The sequence below is a fragment of the Parasteatoda tepidariorum genome, chromosome 8, assembly GCF_982258835.1.
Source record: "Parasteatoda tepidariorum strain Cologne lab strain chromosome 8, Ptep-v5.0, whole genome shotgun sequence".
NCBI lineage: Eukaryota > Metazoa > Arthropoda > Arachnida > Araneae > Theridiidae > Parasteatoda > Parasteatoda tepidariorum.
The window spans coordinates 98,269,782-98,293,895 of record NC_141762.1 but is presented as its reverse complement, the minus strand read 5'-3'; the positions used below and the strand labels follow the sequence as shown (position 1 = coordinate 98,293,895).

The window sequence follows — 24,114 nt, the reverse complement described above, 5'->3', positions numbered from 1 at the left end:
ATTTATCGCCAAAACATTTTAGTTTAAAATGTTAAATTTTAGTCTATCTTTAACTAAAATTTAAGTCCTTGAGAATTTTATAATAAGTCTTAAAAAGTCCTTGAAAAGTACTTGAATTTTATTTTTATAGTGGAGCATGAACCCTGATGAAGCATTATTAAAACTTAAATATAGCTCTAAATTAATACTGAACCTATGTAAATTAATCGGTATTATAAAAACAAAATCATCAAAGTTTGTTTTTATATGAATTGTTCATTTTTAACCTTGTTTTCCATGCAGAAAAAAAAAAACTTAAAAATTTGTTAATATGTATGTTTAAGTGTCCTTTTTTTATGGCTGCTCCCATGCTTGTTTGTCAAAGCCACGAGAGAAATTTTATACATGCACATTTTGTCCGTTTCTGTACTTTTTATTTGTGCTTTATTCACATTTTTCAACTCAAATATTTTTTTTTTATATTACTTGTTTTCTATTCATTGATATGCAGCATGCTCGCCTACTCCCAGAACTGCTTTTGCGATTTCTCCGAACATCTTCTTTCACCCTTTGGATACTTCTGCGTTTAACTTTGCATACTGTCTGCTGGTACACTGTTTCAAAATGAGGTCCTTAAAAATATGCTTAACAAGGCTAATGCATAATTTTATTATTATAATATTTTTTTGTTATGTTTGAAAAGTAATCTTTTAAGTTAACTTATCTAATTATAAGTTAATCCTTTCACTTTAGCTTTCAAACATATTAAAAAATAAACAGCACTCATTGTTAGGTATTAACCACATAATTTTATGCTTTAAACGTTTACTAATCTTACCTTCTTTAAAAAGTGTATTAAAATTTGATGCTTATATCTCATCCTTTTAAATAAAAATACGGTATACTATCCAAATTTTTTCATGAAATAAATAAAACAGTTACATGAAAATTTAATGTAGTGATAAATAACGATTCTCTAAGAAAGATAATGCTACTTTGTATACAGTCCCTTGCCAAATTATTAGACGCACTGTAAGATTCTATATAATACTCTATACAGATTTATTGTTTTTATGCTTTTGCACATCAATTGGTTAAATTAGACGATATTATGATATAAATATTTATTATATTAGTCCATTAGACCAAATGTAGTGTTTTAATAATGCCATATAGTGCATGAGTTTATAGGCAATACTTTTATATTTAAACATACATGTAGTGGGTTTTTTATTCAGGAGATTTTTTTATATACTTCCTATTTGTATTACAATCAGGGTTCGCCAAGTGGGCCCACTTTGAAAAAACCCGCCCGGGTTTTATTGGGTGGGCCCACCTTGAAAAAACCCACTAGGAACGTTAAGTGGGTTTTTTTCAAAAAAATTTTTTTTTTTATTCAAACTTATTGATAAACATTTAATTTTATATAATTTATTGTGAAGTAAAAATTTGTCAAATAGAGTTGCATGATTTATATAATTAAGTTTTTAATATTTGCAAAGTAAAAGAAACTCTAGCCTATAATTTCATAATACTATTGAAAACTTGAAGTGGGTTTTTTCAAAAAGTAATATTTTAATGAAATTAAATCAGATAGAAATTCAAATAATATAGTCTGTAAAGATCAATTTTTCAAATGTAGTTGCATGCTTTATATGATTAATAAACAGGTTTATAATAAAGGAAGTTGAAGATATCATTTTCCACCCAATATAGCACTAAACAGGTTTTTTCAAGGAATATTTTTAATAAAAAAATATTTTAACACTTTAAATAATTTAAGATGTAGGCATACATTTTAAAAATACAGTTGCATTGTTATACATGCATTACAAATTTAAACAGAAAACAAATTTTTATAGATATGAAGAGATACTGAAATCTTATGACTTTTTTAGTATTATTGCCTTTTTTTTCTTGCTTAAACTTAAACCAGACTAAGATTAGAACTTAAAATTAACTTCATTGAATATGAATAATTTTTTTCTCTCTATTTTCTACCAATGGATATAATTTTTAATTCATATAAGCATTTTTAGTAAAAATATTTTTTTAAGCATAAAAATATCTATTGTATAAGTAAAAGGACTGTCACTGACACACCCCTAAAAAGAAAAGTAACAAAATAAAGCAAAACAAAAATAGTATGAAAATATTTCTAGAAAGGGGGTTCCCCCTTGCTTTACTTAAATCAAGTATGGTCATGTCTAGGCAGTTAAAGTATATTTTTGGTTTTAATGCTGACATAGTGGTCTGCTAACAGTCCAAATCAAAATATCTGATATTAGTGAGTCTTCTTTTAAAGTGAATTTGAATATAGTTTAGGATTGATTTTAAAACTTTTTATTTTTAAAAAATGCCGAAAGTAATAGGAAGTGGAAGAAAATCTGCATGTGAATGGAATGAGATAATAAAAATTGATGGAGATTCAAAATGTCAATGCAAACATTGTAAATCATTTTTGAGCTGTAAAATTGAAAGAATCAAAGCTCATTTGCTAAAATGTACAGCTAGAAAAGCTAAGCAAGGAGAAAATGATGAATCCAACCAATTTGAAATTGCTTTAATGCAAGATTCCTTAACAAGTAGTGAAATTTCTTCAGTAAGTAGCTCAGTACCAAGCACTTCTTGCAGTATCTACCAAAGTGATATTTCTGATTTTCTTTGCCGAACAACAGCTGTGCAAAAGAAAGAACTGGACAAAGCAGTATCAACTTTTTTTTATGCAGGAAATATACCTTTCAATGTTGCTGAACTTGATTATTTTAAGCAAATGATTGAAAAATTAAGGCCAGGCTATAAACCACCATCTGCTAAAGATATTGGAGGAAATCTTTTAAATGAGGCTGCAATGGAAGTCGATCAACAACTTATAGAAATGGTCCAAAACTGTAGTTTAACACTAGCGTTTGACGGTTGGTCTAGTGTGAAAAATGATCCTATTCAAGCAGTTACCATTCATACAGGAACCAGCAGCCATCTTTTGAAAGTATATGATGCAGGCTCGGTAAAGAAGACATCTCATCAATGTGCATCAGTTGTGGAAGCTGCTATTAAAGAATGTCAAGAGAAATTAAACAGCACAGTATTTGCTATAGTAACCGATAATGAAAATAAAATGGGGAAGATGTGGGAAATTTTAAAAGAAACACATCCAAAACTTATAACCTATGGATGTTCTGCCCATCTTTAAATTTGGTTGAAAAAGAAGTATCTCCTAATACTGTTATTGGACACATTGTGGAAGTTAACAAATATTTTAGAAATGTGCATCAAGCACATGGATGGGCAAATGAAAAAAACTGTTTAATGCCCCAATTACCAAATGATACTAGGTGGAGTTCATATTGTGATTGCGTAAAAACTTTCGTTAATAATTACCATAAATATCGTGAGATTGCTCTTGAACATCAAAATGAATTCAATAAAAATGTATCAAAAATATTAAATAATGTTGGACTTTACCAAGAAGCTATTAATTTGGAAAAGCAGTTGTCAACTGTTTCTGAAGCTTTAAATGAGCTTCAAACAGAAAATACCTCAATTTCAGAAGCTGTTGAAATATGGATAAACTTAATATCGAGTGACGAATTAGAACCCCATAAACAACATTTTGTAAAAAGATTTCATCAGGCTGTTCAGCCACCTCATTTATTAGCTTATATTATGGATCCCAAAACAAGAGGACAACTTTTAAATCATGATCAAGAACAATTAGCAGAAGACTGGCTTTCTAAGCATCACCCAGAATTTCTACCAGGTGTTATGGCCTTCAAAATTTCTGATCCCGAGTACTTTCCAAAATCAATGATGCATGACACTGTTATTCAACAGTTTTCGTCTCAAAAATGGTGGAAAATTATGGCAAAAAAAAGTGAAAAAAATCCCAAGCTTCCACAAAATTTCTGCAAATTCTTTTTTTCTTTACACTCAGCACCAGCATCCTCTGCCTCCATCGAAAGACATTTTTCAACCTTCGGTTTGGTGTGGAGCAAACTACGAAACAGATTAGGAGTAGATAAAACTACAAAACTAGTAAAAGTGTATCGCCATCTAAGGGAGAAATGCGGACACTTTGAATCTGGTGTATAATATTAATAAATAATTAAAATTTAACCTTTTTTTTAAAATTAACTCTTAGCTTCTGCTGACAATTTTTAACTATTTGGAGAAAGTTTCTCATCATCAGAAAAAAAAAAAAAAAAATGACTACCCTTCTTAAATATTATTTTTACGATTTCACTTTAATATAATTTATTCTGTTCCTTTTAATATCATATCTTTAAAAAAATTGTAAAGAAACAAAAATGAAATTCATTTACTAAGTGATACATTAACTGATTTAAACAGTTTTATTTTCTGCTTTAAAAAAAACTTATTGTATATGCTTTTTTTATAATTTTATATGTATTTATATGTTTTTTGAAATTAAAAATATAAAGTTAAAATTATTTACCTAAAAATGAAGCTTTTTTCCTAAGGTTCAATATTAAAAAAAAAAAATAGGATAAACTACTAATACTCTTTATAATTATATGTCATTGTAATTTCTCTTTTTATTAATCTTATTGCAAATAGATGGAAGACCATCAAATATTTATTTCTGTTTTTTAAAAGTATGATGAAATTTTAGTTTTTACTGATTATAAATATTTATTGATTATAAATTAATAATAGGTAATATTTTTTATATGCTTATTAAATACAGTAAATAAATGTGTGCAAAAACAAAAAGATTAACAAACTTGTACCTTTTATATTACTGTTGCATTTATATTTTATAATGCTTGAGATAAAAATTGTGAAACATTTTGAGGTAAAAATTGTCTTTAACAATAAAGAAGATTCAAATATGTATTAGTGACAATGCGTTCTTTAAGCTTATTTTAATTTTGTTATATCTATTTAAAATTAACTTTCTGGATTTATTTATATTTTTAAGCTTATACAATACTATTTAATAATTAAAAATATTTACGCAGTAAAACTTTTTAAGTTCAGGTTTACTAAATGAAAAAACCCAATTTTCCCCAGGTTTTTTCAAATCCTGATTACAATGTTAACCCATTGATACACAAACGTAAACAAGTGTAATCCAGTTTCAGCGGCGTAAAAACAACACAGCTGTATAGTATCACCTGATAGTTGAGATTTTACAAAGAATCTTATAGTGCGTCTAATAATTTGGTCAGGGACTGTATATTTCCTGTGGTAAGTATCAACACGATGGTAAAATGTTAACAAAGTAATAAACTTTCATTCTCTTTTAGAAAAAAAAGGAGACACCTAAGAAACCAGGATTTGCTGAAATATTATCAGGGTTTGCTAAAGGTACAAAAAAGGATTTGAACCCGCATCTTTCAAAGGCAGTTTTGGAAGAGGAGGTCAGAGAATCAGACGATGAAGCTATAGAACCCAAAAGAGTAAATCGTAACGACACGCAAGAACAAGGCGATGAGCATCAATTAGAGGCCTCAAACACACATCTTTTAAACATCACTTCAGAAGAAGAATCAGAGGATTTATCTGGTGATGAAAAGCTGTATATAGTGAATGGGGAATGCTCTAATCTGAACTTGAATGGACATCTTTCAAATGCAAAGAAAGACAAAGATAGCAATTTTAAAGAGAGTTTCAGTTTATCTGGCATCACACAAAATGACGACACAGATACTCGAGGTTCAAATCTATTTACAAATACAGTTTTGGAAGAGAAAGTTGAAGAATTAAATGATGAACTTGTAGAAATTGAAGTGGTCTATCGTAGCTCACAAAGTGACTTGGATCATCAGCGCCCAAATGGGAAAAATTGTAGAGCAGATCAAATGGGAATGTTTTCAGATACGCCAATGACTGGCAAAGTTACATGAATGACACAATTTTATAATGCATTAAATAATTTTAAAAACCAATGATTTGCATACTTTAATTTGCATCAGTAAGTATATGAAGTACATGGGGGTTTAAGTTCATTACATACCTGCCAACATTGGAGAAATAAAGTAACAGATTTTACTTGGGCTATTCTAGCCAAGAGTAAAGTTTTGATACATCATGCAGAATCATGTCAGTCAAAACATTTAGCAAAAAAAAAATATATATAAATCTTAATCTAATGATTTAATTTAAACCATTCTTTATAAATACTCAATATACTGCAGTTCTGGCAATAGTACCATCTGTTGAAAAAAAAGTATTTTTGCCATTAGCAAATATTTTATCTCCCATTTCTTCAACAAATATGGGTAAACAGCAGATTTGGCAGGTATATTTGAGGAATTTTGGTAAGAATATTTAAAAACTTCTCTAGACCCTTGAAAAACTAGGATAATTTTTAAATAAACCAGCTAAAAACCTATTACTGGTTGTAAAAGTTATGTGTATTGCCATAAGGTATGATTCAAACTGCTAGCTATTAAAAAGTAGCACCATTACAACTACCAGAAGAAATTTGTCAGCTGTGTAAATTACATTTCTTAATTCAGGGGTAGCAGCAAAGTTTTTTAAAATTTTAGGGTAATTTTAGGAACTTTTTTCAAAAAATTTTAGGGGTAATATATGATTTTGCTAGGATAAAAACAGATCACACGGTAGTTTATTACATAACAGAAGATTATTACAATTCATCCACACGTATCATAAATCATTGCAAGCCATAAAATAAAGCTCTGAAATTTATTAAGTCAAGAATGAAATCTCTAAAGTGTAAAAATGAAATTTAAACTTTACATATTACCTATCAGGAACAGGCAAAAGTGAGAATAAATCAAGAGAAAAAATAAATTAACACCAACTTGGATTTTTATTTAATTTTTACCTTCTTAATCAAAAAAAAACTATTGTGATATTATTAGATTTCAAATCAGCAATTTATATTAGAAGTTAGAGAAAAACAAATTAATCATGATCATTTTTCTAAAATATTCTTGATATGATTTGTGAGATTCTTTTACTGCCCTCAATAGTGTTGTGGTGATCTTCAACACTCCTCCATAATTTCGAATGGTATCTTTGATTAGTCTAAGAGACATAATAGTATTCTCATGGTGACTCACATTAAGCATTGCTTTATTTATCGAAAAACCTCTCTCAGGATCAGAATTCCCATGTGGCAAAATTAAAACAGTTTTAATTACTGTAGTTAAATTCTTATATTTTAGATTATTGCTTTTTTATTTATATTTAGCCTATAACTCTAATTTTTTAGGAACACCAACAAAATTTTATCAGATTTTTAGGAATTTTAGGGTTTGCACATACTTTTAGGAATTTTATGAATTTTAGGGGGAATGCGACCCCTGTTAATTTTTAAAAGACACTCTAAATAATGTTAATGATATTTATTATACAAAACTACATAATATGATGAATGATAGATTGTTAATCTTTTCTCTGCTGACACAGAACACAATTTATTTCAAAATGAATAATGCACATTTCTTTCCTTCAGATAAGATCAGCAACTGTAAAACAATAAATATAATAGTAAATAAAAATTAAGACAGACAATGTAGGATACTTAATTTAAGAAGCAGCATTATAAAATGGTAAAAAATATTTTTTTTTAAAATGCTTTTTATGAATTTATTGCTTGTGCCAAAACGATGGTTTGGTTAGATAGCACACAAGAAAAAAAAGGTTAAAATTAGAGTTCATAAATAAATGAATCATATAAATATAAATAAATTAAAAATCGTAAAATCCATGCAGTAACTCCAAAATAAGGATCGACGCCGAAATGACATGAATAGGACTCGTTAAAAAAGAGATACTCAAATGACTGAGAGCAAAACATGGAGTTCATTAAAGAAAAATGAAAGAACATTTCTAGAGGGAACTATCGTGATTTCTGAATTTTGTATTTTCTATTACTAATTTGAAATTCTAGCTTAAGCCAGCCATTGCGGACCTTTTCTTAATCCCAAATGAGAAAAATCACTATAATTTCTTTTCTCTCTGATGAACAAGAAAGACATCCTTGAAAAAAATTCTGCAGAAAGGAAAACCAAAATTTTCCCCTTCCCAAAATGATAAATCTTTCTGCGAAAACTCTGTAATGTACTGCGTCAATGTCGCCACAGGACCTTCACATATTATACACAGGAATGAAAGTAGTCAGAAAGTAAAAAAGAGAAAAATCCAAGAATATATATATATATGAAAATCGATGTTAAGGCTTGGTTTCTTAGGACAGGACGCCGTCAGCTGGAAATCAGCGTTAACCTCTGATTGGTCCATTTGTGAGTTTGATAGTATACGTCATCGAACGCTCATCTTGAACTACAATTGCCGTCCAACTCAACTGCAGTTGGATTACAGCGTGACGTTAACCACAGAAGCAATGGCGGACAACATCCAACAGCACATTGAAATCAGCCAAGATTTTGATTTTGACATTAAACATAGCTTCTTCATTAAACATAGCAGTCTTCATTTAGCTCAGCTATAATGTGTTTTTTCTTGGACAAAGTCATTATTTGCTCTCTAAAACACTGGTCGACAATAACAAAATCAATGCAAATTCAAAATAAATATTTGTTTACGTTATTAACGCTTGCGCAATGAGAGATAATGTCTGCGTTAGACCGACTGCTCACGCTGAGCTAACAAAAAAGTATTTTTTTGGCGTCAGATCTACGTCAACTTTCCGCTGACGCCCAGATAAGGCGCTAGTTCTAAGAAACCAGGTCTTGAGCTAACAAACCAGTATTTTGTTGGCGTCAGCGTGACGTCGACGTCACGCCGACGCCCAGATAAGGCGCTTGTCCTAAGAAACCAGACCTTTAGATATGACAGCCGCAAAAATGAATAATGACATTGGATTTTAAGAATCCAATATAATGAATCCGCGAAAACAAATCGCTGCTATTTAGGCCCTAAATAGTAGCGATTTGTTTTCACGTAACCTTAAATTTTAGGGTTTTAAAAGCGTGCAAATTTTAAATCGAGTAAAAACGAAAATTGATGTTTGATGATAAAATCGCGATTTTATCACCACATGGTTCGCGATTTGTATTAATGCGATTTTAGAAATGCATAAATAAAAATCGCGATATTGGATTTTAAAACCTTGCAAATGAGAATCGTAATGTACAATATTTAAATCACATGAATAAGAATCGCAATGCGTAACTTTTAAATCAGGTAAATAAGAATTGAGGTATTAGTAGATTCGTTAGTAGATTCGTATTCATAGATCGATGTTAGATATGACAGCCGCAAAAATGAATAATGACATTGGATTTTAAGAATCCAATATAATGAATCCGCGAAAACAAATCGCTGCTATTTAGGCCCTAAATAGTAGCGATTTGTTTTCACGTAACCTTAAATTTTAGGGTTTTAAAAGCGTGCAAATTTTAAATCGAGTAAAAACGAAAATTGATGTTTGATGATAAAATCGCGATTTTATCACCACATGGTTCGCGATTTGTATTAATGCGATTTTAGAAATGCATAAATAAAAATCGAGATATTGGATTTTAAAACCTTGCAAATGAGAATCGTAATGTACAATATTTAAATCACATGAATAAGAATTGCAATGCGTAACTTTTAAATCAGGTAAATAAAAATTGAGGTATTAGTAGATTCTGGGCTTGGGATTCCTAAAAGGCTTGCTTGTATCATTTTTGTTTAACCATAATAAACAATAATTTACAAGATTAGTGAATGAGCAAATAAATATTTTTACGGCTAATTGTTTAAAAATCCTTATTTTGTTTGCTTGCACGCCAGAAAACAGGAAGCAGCGACATCTGATTTACGAAAATACGCAGGTAAAAATCTTATTTTCGGCATGTAAAAGCACGCTAAAATAAGTTGAAATGGGGGGGGGGGGTTATCAGCCAGGACATAATTTGAATTTTCTGTTTATCTTTGAAAATCGGAAATAAATATAATTATTATATTTCAACTACTGAATTTTCAGAGAAAGCAAAACTTTTAGAAAATTGGAGTGTTTGATAAAAAGGCTGAAATTCGAGAGACAAAAGCAGAAATCACCAACTAGAAAAAGCTAGTTCTAGTTGCTGAAAAAACTTAGTGAAATAAGGACATCATAAAATAAATATTGCTATAATAAATGTAATAACATAATATAGACAAACTACCATCTTTAAATATCCCACAGATTACGTTTTGAGAGGTCTGCATTCTTTAAAAGTCCCTGTTTTTTGTAAAGAAAAATGCAAAGTTCGTTGTATTTTCCAGGTTTTACCTGTGGAGTGGCAATCCTCACATTCAACAAAAATTAACTCTAAATCTTGTAGAATCTTATCATAGAAATAATTCTAGAAGAAAAGCTTATTTTTGTTTCAATCTCTCAAAGTTTTGTAATATATAAATATACAAAAATCATAAATTTTATAATTGATAAATACAATTTATAAATATAATCTAAAAGCATGAATTAGGGAATTTCAATGAACATTGAAATTTTAATTTTAGACCAGAAGAAAGTTTTTAACTGCTTAAAGTACTAAATACTTGAAATTAAATTTTATTAGTAAAGAAAAAAAGTCAAATATTTATTTTAATATGCAATATTTAGAGATACACTTTTGAATAGTAAATTTCCTGTGTCTTGTCCACAACCCTAATTCCCGTTTAAACATTAAAAAAAGAAAACAAATCTAATAATGCATTTCTGTAAACAAAAAAAGACTAAAAATTTAGCAATTATAAAAATATTAGCTTCTTTTAAATTGAAAAAAAGAAAAGAATTTAATTTTTATAATGAACACTAAGTTAATAATATAAACTCACCATTCATTGGCATTTCGTCAATCTGGGTTGAATAATATTGTTCAATATCTCTTAATATCCTAATGTCATCATTTTTGACAAAGTTTATGGCAACACCTTTACGTCCAAAACGACCAGATCGACCTATCCTGTTAAAATATTAACCCATTATAAGAATACTGCTGACAACAATTACATTAAATATACAAATAAAAAGCAGTAACAAAATCAATAATAAAAACAATCCTATGAAACTGATAAAACTTTAATTGTTAATACTGGTTGAAGTTTTAGTAGTACTTGCTTTACTTTTATGAAGTCCTTAGAAGTTTTCAGGTATAGAATTTCGATAGGGTGGCTGAAAGACTTTTTATTTTAATCAATGGTTTAATTATTTTAATCATTAATATAACTATAAAAAAAAAGACTTTTTTGGATGACCAAATATTTTTTTAAATAACGGCAGGCACCAAACTTGTCTGTGCACCTGTGAAACAAAGTCACGGAAGCAAGCAACATCACCCACACCATAGGTACCCGTTCATAGGGTGAACCACATTTACACAATTGAGTACAACACACAGAAACATCCATACCCTGAGCGGGATTCGAACCTGCAGCCATTGGCTTCGAAGTCAAGCAAGCCAACAACGGACAACTTAATATAGAAGCAATTAATTTTTAAATACAGTCGAACACCGCTATAGTGAACCGTCTGCGGACTCAGTAATGTGTCCACTATAACCGATGGTTCACTATATCCAAATTTTTTGAAGAATATTTTTTTGCATAAGACAGTTGAATGATTGGCTTTGCAATTTTGCATAAGTTATTTAAAAAATTATTAACTAATTAACAGATAATAAAGCAAAAATTGATGGAAAAAGTAATTACGTCGCTTAATATTAGTTTTATTTTAACTTTTTATGAAAAAAATTTGTGATTTTTGATTGAACACAATTTGATCTTAAATTGAGTTCATCAATTTTCTAATCTACAATGTGCAAAGAATGCAAGATTTTTACATTTTGAACAAGATTTCGAGTCATCTTGACAAAGCATCTTCTACGTTTTCTCGATAAAACCATGTTTTTGTCGTATGCCGCAAGAATTTCACTTCGATTTTTCCAAATGTATGAAACTGTAGATTTTGACAAGGAAAATTCCTTACACAGTGTCGATTGACTGGTTCCATCATCAATAAGCTTTACAATTTTAACTTAGTCCTCTATCGAAAACGCTTTTCTCTTTAGAGAATTTGCCATTTTCACTGCTTTTGAAATAAAAATCTTGTCTCAAATAGATAATGCAAGAATATGAAGAGAGCAGCTGTAGAATGAGTTAAATTGTTCCCCTTCTTGATTGTCATGGGGTGATTTGTAAAGAATATGATTTGAACAGATAAGAAAATTCCAAAAATACAGCAGGTGGCCAAGTTAACTAGTTGTAGAGCAAGCTTGGGGAAAAGAGATAAAGTGAGGCTTGTCAGGGAGGGGGGAGTATAAGATAAATGATCTGTTTGATATTTATTACAGTATAGTTAAAAGTGATCAGCATAAAGAAGAGTAATATGACACATTTTATAGGAATGCATTCATTTTCAGCCCCAACACCTACAAGTTTAAAGATGGAGGACTGAAAAAGTTATTTAAAGAAATGAAATTTGAGTCCACTATAACCGAGTTTCCAAGCTGTTCACTATAAGCGTTAAAAATAACATTATTTAAATAGGAATACGGACGGGACCGCTAAAAAAGTTCACTTACATCTGAGTGTTCACTATATCCCAGGTTCCCTATAACGGGGTTCGACTGTAGTTTAAAAGATAAATAAAATAGTAAAAAAATATAGATCTTAATATTTACACAAAAATAGTAAACAATTACAAAGTTAAAGTAAATGCAATAAACTATTTAAAATTTTTCTTTTTTTTAAAAATAACACTTAAATATGAATAACTGTTTAAAATTGAAAAAATGCAATGCTATCAGATAACATGAAAATGAGAGTAACAATGTTAAAATTAATTAAAGGACCATGAACTTTATTTTACTTTCAATGAACAAAACACTAGAAAGAGGGGATGAGATAGACAAAATAGAGCCTTTCAAATTTTGGACTAAAAAATCACAAACATAGACAACTTGCTTCTGAAATAGAAAGAGGCAAGTTAAAATGGAAATTAAATGGTGTAATCAGTCCAAGGGAACGTGTGTGGGAGTCCCCTTTAATAAGTTGCTGTTCAGGATTTGTAGTTATTAGCCACATGCCAGGATAAAACATGACTCTATTACTAGTTGATTGGCTATTAAATACTCCACTCACCCCTATGCAGTACAAGAGAGGCTATAGCGCCAAACACCGAGTGGTAATAAGAGGTGATGTAACATGATTTTAAGCATGCATGTGCTTCATCACGAGTGCTTGAGCCCCAAGCACTCAGGGAACCCCTGAGAATCTCATTTTTCATTAATGGTATTTAAAAAAAAAAAAAATCAAGAGCAAAAACATTGCATTATAAATATTTAAAAATAAATATATTCAAGTGTAGAAAGAGTGCATTTTTTTCTATAACTAGTGATTGATTACCGTGCAAACACCAATAATTTGAATAATTTATCACCAGGAAAACTTCTGAAATTTATTTTTCTACATTAAAATGTAGTTTTTAGGTACTCAACTAATTTCTCTAAACATGCTTGACCAGCTCCAACACCGTTTAGTATTTATAATTAGTTAAATAAATTAATAATTGAAAGAGTTGAGAATTACACTACAGGTAGGCTTTTAAACTGGTTATGTCCGACTGGTGTGATGAAATAATTCGTACCTTCTAATTTTTTAAACTTTGTTATACCCTTTTTTTAATTTCATTATTTTAATTAGCTTCCTGGTTTTGAAAACAATTTTATTATTTGAAGATTGCAACTGGTTTGCATAAATTTTTTTTTTTTTTAAAAATGACGCTTTATTTTATGCGCATTGAGTATTTTGGGTGATAAAAATGTATTTAAATTTGTTAAAAATGATAGCATTTCTGAAAAATGCTTTGTTTTATGTATGTGAATATTTTTTTGAAGTTATACTTCTTATGCGGCTTCCAACAAGGTTGCGTTAAACGTTTAACGCTACATTTTTATTGGCCGGGAAATCACGTGGTAGGATCCAGTTTTCCCTCATTCATTTCCATATTGTTTTGGTTCTCACTAGCATAAAAATAATAAAAGTATTGTTTTTCTATAAATATTTTTTTAGTTTGTTTTGATACGCATAATTTAATAGGGTAGTATTTTTTATTTTCAAATTTAGTGGATAACAATTGTAAAAAATGAGTGAAAACAATCTCACGGACAATGCAACGGATTTAAGGTTATGTCAAGGTACGTCTCTAGTGAATATCAATTGATTGTTAGGTTTTCTCTTTTGAAATTACGTTATGACGCATTCACATACATTATTAATACAAATACATTTTCCATGGCGAGACGATGAGGCAACCACAAGCACTTCCACTGGTTCAAGAGGTCCACGAGGGAAAAATGCACAATATTACCGTGATTACAGAGCACGGAAGCTAGTGGAGCAGGAAAAAGAGTCGTTGAATAGAACTCGTGATCACAAAATATCAAATCAACATAGTCTGTGTCAATTGAAAGAATCAAAAAGTAATATTTTTCGGGAAAAATAAGACAAAAATTGAGTGTGATCAGAAGCTCTAGCCAGTTACACATCAACAGTCAGCACATGGTCCATGAACTGCAGATTACACATCCCTAGTGTACTCAGCACTAATTTCATCTATTGTTCATTAATGTCTCTAGAAATTACTAATACTTCTCAAATACCTAAACTATTTCCCTTGACACATGACAATCCCTAAAAGTCTTTACTGCCCACGGTGGGAGCCCATGGTTTAGATATTAAAAGTTGAAGGAATTTGGAGCTCCATGCCAAGGGCTCACCCAACGTATTTAAAAATGTTACCTGTGTATATACAATTCTCTGTTGTTTGGAAGGTCATAGTTGATAACAAGAGATACTTGTTGAACATCAATTCCTCTTGCCCAAACATCTGTTGTGATGAGAACACGCCTGAAAGACGAAAAAGCATATTTTTAATCACAAAACACAATTCAATTGGTTACGATCATGAATACACTTTTTAAAAAAATTTTATGCACATAAACTATGCAATAAAAAAAAAGATAATGAATAATGATTTAATTGCTCTTTAATGAACTCAACAGTACAGCCAGAAGATCAGAGATCAAAATGTTTCTTTTTAATCTTAGCACACCAATCATAAATGTGTTTTTTTAAAGCAATGGTACTCTCTACATAATAAACAGAAATGGCATGAGCAGTTTTTGTGGCTTTAGGTGATGAAAATGCTCACTTTTCTCAACAGGGCTTAATCCAGGGCGATTTTGGTACCGTTTTTCGGTACCTTCACAAAATTTAAAAAAAAAAAATCGGTACCTTCACAAAATTAAAAAAAAAGAATCGGTACCTTCACAAAAAAAAAAAAAAAACGCATCTTCACGAAAATAAAAAAGAAAGTTAGAAGGAATTAAAGTGCTGAATAGTTTTCCGAGCGGTTCACGGAAAAGTGGATTCACAGTGAACACCGTATGGTATGCCATCGGACGGCGTTCTGCGCAACCGCACTAGCTCGAAAACAGGCTTGATATGCTGACGTCACTTCTCCTGAATACGCCATTCAATCGGAGTGAGTGGTGAAGTTTCTATACTAGGCAACCGGCTAAATTGAGCCAGCGCGTAAACAACTCAACTAATTTTCCCAGGCGACAAGTGTTTTTGTTACGATTTAGCGTAAAACGTGTTCCATTCGTATTTTTTTTAAACAAGATTTATGAAAAGTTTTTATAATGAAGCGAGGAAGAAATTTAAGTGGAGCGGGTGGCTCACAGAATAGCGATTATTACATGAAGCGTTTACGCACGGTCGATAGTATAGGAACGAAATCAATTAAAAAAATTTTTCAGTCTGAAAAAACTGAGGAGAAACTCTCACAACAGTCGCCGTATGAAAAAACCGTCACAGTTGATAACGAGGCACAGTGCATTAAAAATGCTACGGAACCAATAATTGAAGAGTTACACGATTGTTTTGTTACAGAAAAAAGCGATGCTGTTCCTGCGATAGAGGAAAATGTCGAAAGCGAAGTAAATTTCATCAGTAGCAAAAAGCCTGAAAACATCGATAAGGAAAATAAATTAACCAATGTCACAAAGTATGAAAAATGTAAAGAATGGATTTACTATAGTCCTTCAGCTGGAGGGTTTTTATGCAGAGTAAAATGAGCTCTGTTGTAAATAATAAAGGACCTTGGATAACTGAAGGGGTAAATTTTCTTGGGCATCCAACTAGATGCATGAAGAAACATGAAGACAGTAGAATGCATATTAATGCAACAAGCAGTATCAATTCAGTTAAAAAATTCAATGTTTCAGAGCAAATTCAAAAAGGAGCCGAAAATGATAAAGAAAAAAATAACATTGTAATGAAGAAATTTGTTAAAGTTTTAAACTTTATGGTACAAAAGCAATGGGCTGTTTTAGAAAATTTTGAGAGTTTAATACAATTTTTGGGCAATGATCTTCAAGATACAGACATTAGGAGACACTTAGAAACTTGTGCAAAAAATTCAACATATTTATCACGAGTTTCTGTACAAAACCTTTTGGAATGTATTTCCGAATACATTGAAGAAAGTATGTTATCACAATTAAAAGTGTGTGATGCTTTTGCTTTGTTTGCAGATGAAAGCATGGACAAAGCACAAAGAGAGCAACTAGGCTTATTAGCCAGATTTAAAGTTCCTAATGGAAAATTTCAAGAGAATTTTTTAGGACTTATAAATTTAGCAGCTACTGATGCTGCAACTATAATGAGCACAATTGAGCACTTTATGCTTGCAAAAGGCATAGATATAAAAAAATGTCTATTTGTGTCATTAGATGCAACCACTGTGATGAGTGGAGAAGTAACAGGGTTACAAAGAAGGATGAAGCACATATCTCCTCATTGCATTTATATAAATTGTCGCAACCATCGGTTAGCTCTTGTGTTTGCACATTTGCTAAAGAAACATAGCTATTTAAAAAGTGTGGACACTTTGTTGATTAGTTTGTGGAAAATGTTTCACTCCAGTGCAAAAAAATATAATATTTTGAAAAATATACAAGAAAATGTATACAATATAGAAACACTAAAAATGTTAAAAGTTTCTACAACACGATGGTTATCACATGGGCATGCATGTGTTAGAGTGGCATCTCGATTTAAAGAGATGATTGAAACTCTAGATGCAGTTTTCAATAACACAAAAGAACCAGAAGTAAAGGGTGTGAGAGATCAGCTCTTAAACCCAGAAGTTTTTTTAACTATGTTGTTTCTAGCTGATATGCTAAAAATTGTTGATAGATTAAATTTTGTGGCTGCAAAAACAATCAATTAACTTTAGTTCTATCAATGATAAAGTTCAAGACACTTTAAAAGACATTGAGAACTTTGGTAAAAATTTGAGAGAAGCAACTTTTTTCTCTAAAAGCTTGGATTTTCTAGAGTTTGCTGAAGAAGTAACTTGCTTAAACCGCAAGCTTCGTAAGAACAAAAAAAGTGATTCGCATAAAATATTGTTGAAATATTGAGAACAATTTTATCTAGCCATTTTTAGATGATTTTAAAAATGAGATGAAAATTGCATTTGAAGTGAGCGACAAGTCTCCCATGGCTGCATTTGACGTTTTTGTCCAAGACCATGAAAGAAGAGATGTCTATCAAGCAGAATTAATTGAAAAAAAAAATGGTCAGATTTAATGTTGTTCTATGGCCAAAAGCAAACTAATCATTTTCAAGGACAAACAACAGAGTCTGCACCATTTATTCAAGAAATATCAGCAAAAGAAGAACTTATTAAATTTGAATTAGAAATGCAAGAATCAAAATTAACCTTTGATATAGAAAAATTAGAAGCAGCAAAATTGTTGATTTGAAAAAATGAAAAAGATGAAGCTAAAGTGTGTATGGGACACAAAATTACACCATCAGATTTAATATCAATTATGGAAAGAAAAGCTACAGTGTGGAATGATTTTCCTAATTTAATGAGACTGTTAACTTTATGTGTGATTGTTCCTTCCTCTACAGCATTTGTGGAAAGATTGTTTTCTAAGATGAATTTAGTCTGTACCAAACTGAGATGCAGCGTTTCACAGAAGTCTTTAAATTGTCATCTAAACATAATTTTCAATGGATCCAAATTATTATCTGATGAACAGGCTCAAAACATAATTACTATCTTTAAAAATACTGAAAATCGCAAAATATCTCTGTGATTGATATAATTTTATCTATGTATTCTGTATTTCTATTATTTTTTCAACCATTAATTCAAAAGTAAAGTTAACACAATATCAAAATAATAATTTCTTAATCATAATAAGTTCAATAAATTTTATTAGTAAATAAGTTTAAAAATTTCTATGCTGGCTGGCTGTATAATTTACATTGAATTAATAAATGGAATTAATCTGCAAGCTGTCTTATAAGCAATTCCTTGCGCAATATGTGTATGTTTTTTATAGTATTGTACTTTTTGTATACATATGTAGTTTTTTTTAGCAATACTTAATTTTCACAAAAATAAAAAAAATTTTCACAAAAATAATTTTTTTCACAAAAATAGGTACTAGGATTGAAAACCTGGATTAAGCCCTGCTTAACTTTATATTCATTTAAATAATCTGAACAAATTCCAGTAGATAATGTTCAGTTTCGTAAAATTATGCCAAAAACATTTAAGGACAAACTAAAAGTTAAAATTTATAAAAATTGTGGGAACTTAGTTGATAAACCAACACAGGAAAGATAAGAATTAAAACAGTAAAAAAAAAAAGAAAAAAGAAGAAAGTTACAAAATCACGAAAGAATTTTATGACAGAACAGTCGATTATTATCTAGAGTAGAGAAATAGATAATTATCTCCAAATAATATAAATACCGAATACATAGCACAAAGGTGGGAAGCCAGATTTTTCAACAAAAAAAGCACCTTTTAAGTACTCAAAAAATATTTTTAATCACTCCCCCCCAAAAATAATAATCATAATTAGGATATGTGCAGCAATAAAAAATATTTTTTTCCATCGTTTAAAGTTCTAAATTTATAAACAAAATGCAAAAACAGTTCCAAAAATTTTAAATAATCTTGTTTTGTGTTTTTCCCTCCATTTTTGACGACAATCGACACGGCAAAGAAAAATTCTTTTTGAAAAAAAGAAAATTAATCACTTTTAACAAACCCCAATTAAATAAAGCACCTTTAAGAGCTTTTAAAAAATGTAAACCAAAAATAAGCATCTTTAGGTACTTTTTAAAAACGTTATGCACCCTATAGTAACCTGTTAGGCAGTTGAGCCTATTGAATTATAGAATCAACTAGAAGTTCAGTAGAGCCCTGATTATGCACAGAATTGAATGGCAAGAAAACTCAAAATATACGGCAGAAACAGGAAAAATTATTTTAAAATGTATTCATATATGTTTATATATTTTATACATTAAACAGAATTCTTTCTCAATCACCGAAACAATGAATGATAAAGAAAAAATAGTACACAGTACATTCATAGAAGTACCAACAATAGTGATTAATATCTCTGGGTTGCAACGCAAATCTGGAAGGAAAAAAAATTCCCTGTGTTTTCCCTGTACATATGCAATATATTAAGAGGAAACAGACAATCACTCTACTTTTGAGTGACCAAAATTATTCTAGCTGTAATAGTTTTAATTTCTGGGAAAATAAAAATGAAGGAACAGCTAAGAAATAAAATTTCCTGTATTTTCCCAGTTTGTAAGGAAAAACTCAAAATTCATCGTTATTATAGGAGATTTTTAAATTTCATGTGGAGTGGCATCCCTGTATCATTTTAGATCTGCTCACAGAACTTGCTAATAATCTGCACAGGGTGCGTAACTAAATCCTTCAACAAAAAATAGGCACCTTTTAAGCACTTGAAAATATTTTTAAGCACTATATTCATAAACAAAATGCAAAATAATTTTCAAAAACCTTACATGATCATGATAAAATAAATAGTTTCTGACATAGAACGCTTTTTCTTGATTACATTATGCACCATAAAAATATATAGATTTTTTCGTTTGATTTCAGAGGAAGGAAAATGAAGCCTGAAATTGAGAATCTCTTGCAAAATTCAGCAGAGTTGCACATGGTAGTGCAAGAATAATCCACACTGAATCCAATTCAGTATTTGCACATGCAGACCTGCAAGCATTTCATCACACATGTGAAATGATTGACACTTTAATATGTTACAGAGCAATGGTAAGCGGAAATGCATTTGGTTTGAATGAAACCTGAAATTGAGAATATCTTGCAGAATGCAACAGAGTTGCACAAGAGAGTGCAATAATCTCGCCGAAACCAGCTAAGTAGATGCACACGCGCACTTGCAAGTATTTCAAACATGTAAAAGGATAGGGGCTTTCATATGTTATGGACTGATGGGACACCAAAATAGATTGTGGCTGAATGATTTTTTAAAACACCCAATAAAAAAAGCACCTTTAAGGGCTTTTAAAAAACGAAAATAAGCACATTTAAGTGGATTACTGCACTACTGTGGATAATCCAGGCTCTAACATAGTAGAACATAAATATGGCACTTACGTTGATCCAGAACGGAATTCCTTCATAATGGCGTCTCTCTCCTTTTGAGGCATGTCACCATGCATTGAGGATACAGTGAAATTAGCTTCCCTCATTTTCTCTGTCAGCCAGTCAACCTAAAGACATTTATATTAAAAAATGATCTTCAACAAAATACAGTCATTTGAAGTTTACTTCATTTCATGAAATTCTCACCTTCCTTTTTGTGTTGCAAAAAATAACAGCCTGGGTGATTGTCAGAGTGTCGTACAAATCGCACAGTGTGTCCAACTTCCACTCTTCGCGTTCAACAGCCACAAAAAACTGCTTAATACCCTCCAGCGTCAGTTCATCACTAAGAAAAAATAAAATAAATGCTTCTAATTAAAAAAAAAGTATTTATATGAAACAACTATAACATATAAAGATTTAAAGAATATTCATTGCAATAAGTCTGAAAAGTTGACTGAAGCAAACAATTTACCAATCAACCAGGCTCATTGCAAAATCAAGTTTGCAAGAAAGCTGGAATTTCTAATTATTAGCTTGCAATATCTGGTGTATATTTTTGAAACAATTATAATTTGGAACACATACATAAATGATATAATTACTTCAGCTTGCTCATATATATTTATATGAAATATATATGAGCAATCATAAGTATTTTTATGAAACAACTATAACATATAAAGATTTAAAGAATATTCATTGCAATAAGCCTGAAAAGTTGACTGAAGCAAACAATTTACCAATCAACCAGGCTCATTGCAAAATCAAGTTTGCAAGAAAGCTGGAATTTCTAATTATTAGCTTGCAATATCTGGTGTATATTTTTGAAACAATTATAATTCGGAACACATATATAAATGATATAATTACTTCAGCTTGCTCATACGTATGTATCCAAGGTGAAATTAATTTAATTGTGTTTATCGATAAAATAAAAAATGGAACACATAGTCTGTCTATGGTTACAAGGCATTTTATTGATGGTACATTCAAGGTGTGGTTATTTCAAGTAGGGCTGTTGGGTCAATATCTAAGTAAGCTTTTGGCTCCGGCCAGCGAAATAAAGGAAATAAGGGTATAGAGAAGCTCCATTCTTTGAAATGCACTATTTCTTGTTTCTATAGCAGACGACAACCTTAGACCTTGTGGTGAGGGGAGTTTTTTTTCTATAGACAAACTACACAATTACAGAAACAAATAAAATTTAAGACAGCACATAAGACAAGTCAGGGCTGAAAAAACCCTTTAAAAAAAAAAATACTTAACCTAGTAATAAAACTTAACCTTTAATTGGATGTTAATTTTTAGGGGGGTAAGAGGCAAATATATAGTATATTTTAAATATAATGAAATGTTCTAAATCTATAATCAGAGTTGCCACTCAAATCTGGACAAAAAATTCACTGTGCAGGGTGCGTAGCCAAATCTTTCAACAAAAAATAAGTAATTTTTAAGCACTATATACTTTAACAAAATGCAAAATAATTTTCAAAGACTTTATATGATCATGATAAAATAACTAGTAACTGACAAAGAACTCTTTTCCTGATTATATTAGCCATTATGAAATGATCAAGAGATTTTCCGGTTTGATATTGGAGGGTGGAAAATGAAGCAAAATGCAGCAGTTGCACATGAGCAGGGTTCCCACTCAATTTTTAAAAAAAAAATTCAATGATTTTTCAATGACTTTCAAGTACCTAAAATCAAATTTTTCAAGGACCTATTCGGTATTATTGTTATATGCTAAAGTATATGTCAACCAAATTTTACAATTACGTAGAAGCAGAAATTGTATATTTTTAAATCACAATGCTTGTTTGACAAAAAAATTTTTTTTTTATGAAATTTATCAGCTAATAATACAAATGGTTGATAGTTACATTGCTAATTCAAATCACTGTATAAATTTCAAATTGACAAAAAATAAAAATAAAATTCAATTGACATAGGATACTAGTCAACATTTAAAACTAGCATCAGGGACACTTTTCATAAAAAATTTAATGAAGTGAAGAAGAATTAATGAAACTGAATAAATGTACAATGCATATTACATTAAACAAGCATAGTAAATAATTGATAAAGTTTGTGTAATTGCACTGTTATTAAAAATATAAAAACTTTTTTTTTTAATATGTTTGAACAAATTTACAGAAAATGTATATAATTAGATGAATTATCAAAATCTATCCATTTAACATATCTGTTTCAATTTTAATATCAGATTTTCTATTTTGTTACTTCAGGATATCAGTAATGTATTTTGAACATAATAAAATCTAGTGTAGAACAATATTTTACAGATAACTAAGACTTACCGAGCTTTATTTTCTTTAAAATATATCCATAAATTGTAAATTTTGAGAATATGCCTTATTTTCACTAAGAATAATTTTTAAATCGCATTCAAACAATTTTGATATACTATATGTAAATCAATATGATAAGAAAGAAGAAGTCTTGAAGATTGCTTAAATCACGTATCACAATGTGTGGTTTGAAAATTGAAATTGAATTGCGGTGTGTTTCTTAAATCGGAATAATATGAATAGCAAATGATACAAAACGCACGAGCTAACAAGACATAAATCACAATGTGAGATACATAAATCCCTATAATGAGAATTCTGTTGCATGATTAGTTAATAGTTTTCATGTGAATAGTGATCATTATGATGCAAATTGCAATTCGAAAGGTGCTTAATATAGAACAGCTATATTTGATTCTTAAATCATTTTGATGAGAATTGCAGGTGGTAATTCTTAAATCCTTCTTTTGAAAATATCAATGCGTAATTTGTAAACTACTAGAATGAGAATTGTGTGGCATGATTCTGAAATTACTTAAATATGTATCAGGTTATATGATTTAGAAATAACTTTAATTGAAATCATCATTGATAAATCACTTAATGTGAGTCATGAAGTGTGACTTATAAAATACCTTGATATGAATTCTGATGAGTAATTTGCAAATCACTTTAAAGTAATATTTGATATGTGATTCATTAAACACTTTCAGTTAAACCGCAATTCGCAGAATATTTTATATGAATTCTGATCTGTAAATCAAGAATCAGTTTAATGTGAATCACAATGTTTATTCATAATCAATGAAACCTGTAGAACTAAATTTAATTTATTAGCAGTAAAAACTAAATGTAAAAATTTGATTATAAATGATAAAAAATGAACTATCCTTCTTACATAAATTAAAAGAGCAAATAGGATAATATTAATCTGTCGTAATAATGAAGTTCATTGAACATATTTCTAAATCAATTAAACACTATATATATATATATATCATTCGAAAACTATGACTAAAAAACCTCAAATTTGGTAGAAATTTCAGCTTTCAAATCATCAAAGAGATGAACAATAATCTGGTCTGAAAAATCTAAGAGAGGAAAGTTTTGCATCCTCTTTAAACCCTTTTCAGTTCAAGCATTAAAAATTGTAATCAGAATTTCTATAATTTTCCTTCGAATTTATTTATTATTTTTTTACTACTTTTACGTAAGAAAAATTAGTAGTATTTTAATTCCTAAAAAATCAAGTACTTTTCAAGTACCCTATGGCAGAATTCAAGGACTTTTCAGGGTCCTTATTTTTTCCAACCAAATTCAAGGACTTTCAAGTACTGTGGGAACCCTGGTGAGAGTGCAATAATC

At 29.9% G+C, this 24,114-nt stretch overlaps 2 protein-coding genes across 4 annotated transcripts in view; one reads left to right on the top strand and one right to left on the bottom strand.

Moving 5' to 3' along the window:
* The window catches only part of LOC122269483 (transcription factor IIIA), a 42,603-nt gene extending 36,712 nt beyond the window's left edge, over nt 1–5,891 (top strand). For all 3 annotated transcript variants that reach the window (XM_087169485.1, XM_087169488.1, XM_087169487.1), the window contains one exon: nt 5,250–5,891. In XM_087169485.1, the coding sequence (XP_087025611.1) occupies nt 5,250–5,849 (600 nt within the window). In that variant the 3' untranslated portion in view covers nt 5,850–5,891. The remainder of the gene's footprint in view (nt 1–5,249) is intronic.
* Nucleotides 5,892–7,304: 1,413 nt separating this feature from the next.
* LOC107439726 (eukaryotic initiation factor 4A-III) overlaps nt 7,305–24,114 on the bottom strand; it is a 37,690-nt gene continuing 20,880 nt past the window's right edge. The window contains exons 7-11 of the mRNA XM_043056116.3: nt 20,642–20,780; nt 20,447–20,562; nt 14,710–14,817; nt 10,747–10,874; nt 7,305–7,442 (exon numbers count right to left, since the gene is read on the bottom strand). Coding sequence (XP_042912050.1) covers nt 7,426–7,442; nt 10,747–10,874; nt 14,710–14,817; nt 20,447–20,562; nt 20,642–20,780 — 508 coding nt within the window. The 3' untranslated portion in view covers nt 7,305–7,425. The remainder of the gene's footprint in view (nt 7,443–10,746; nt 10,875–14,709; nt 14,818–20,446; nt 20,563–20,641; nt 20,781–24,114) is intronic.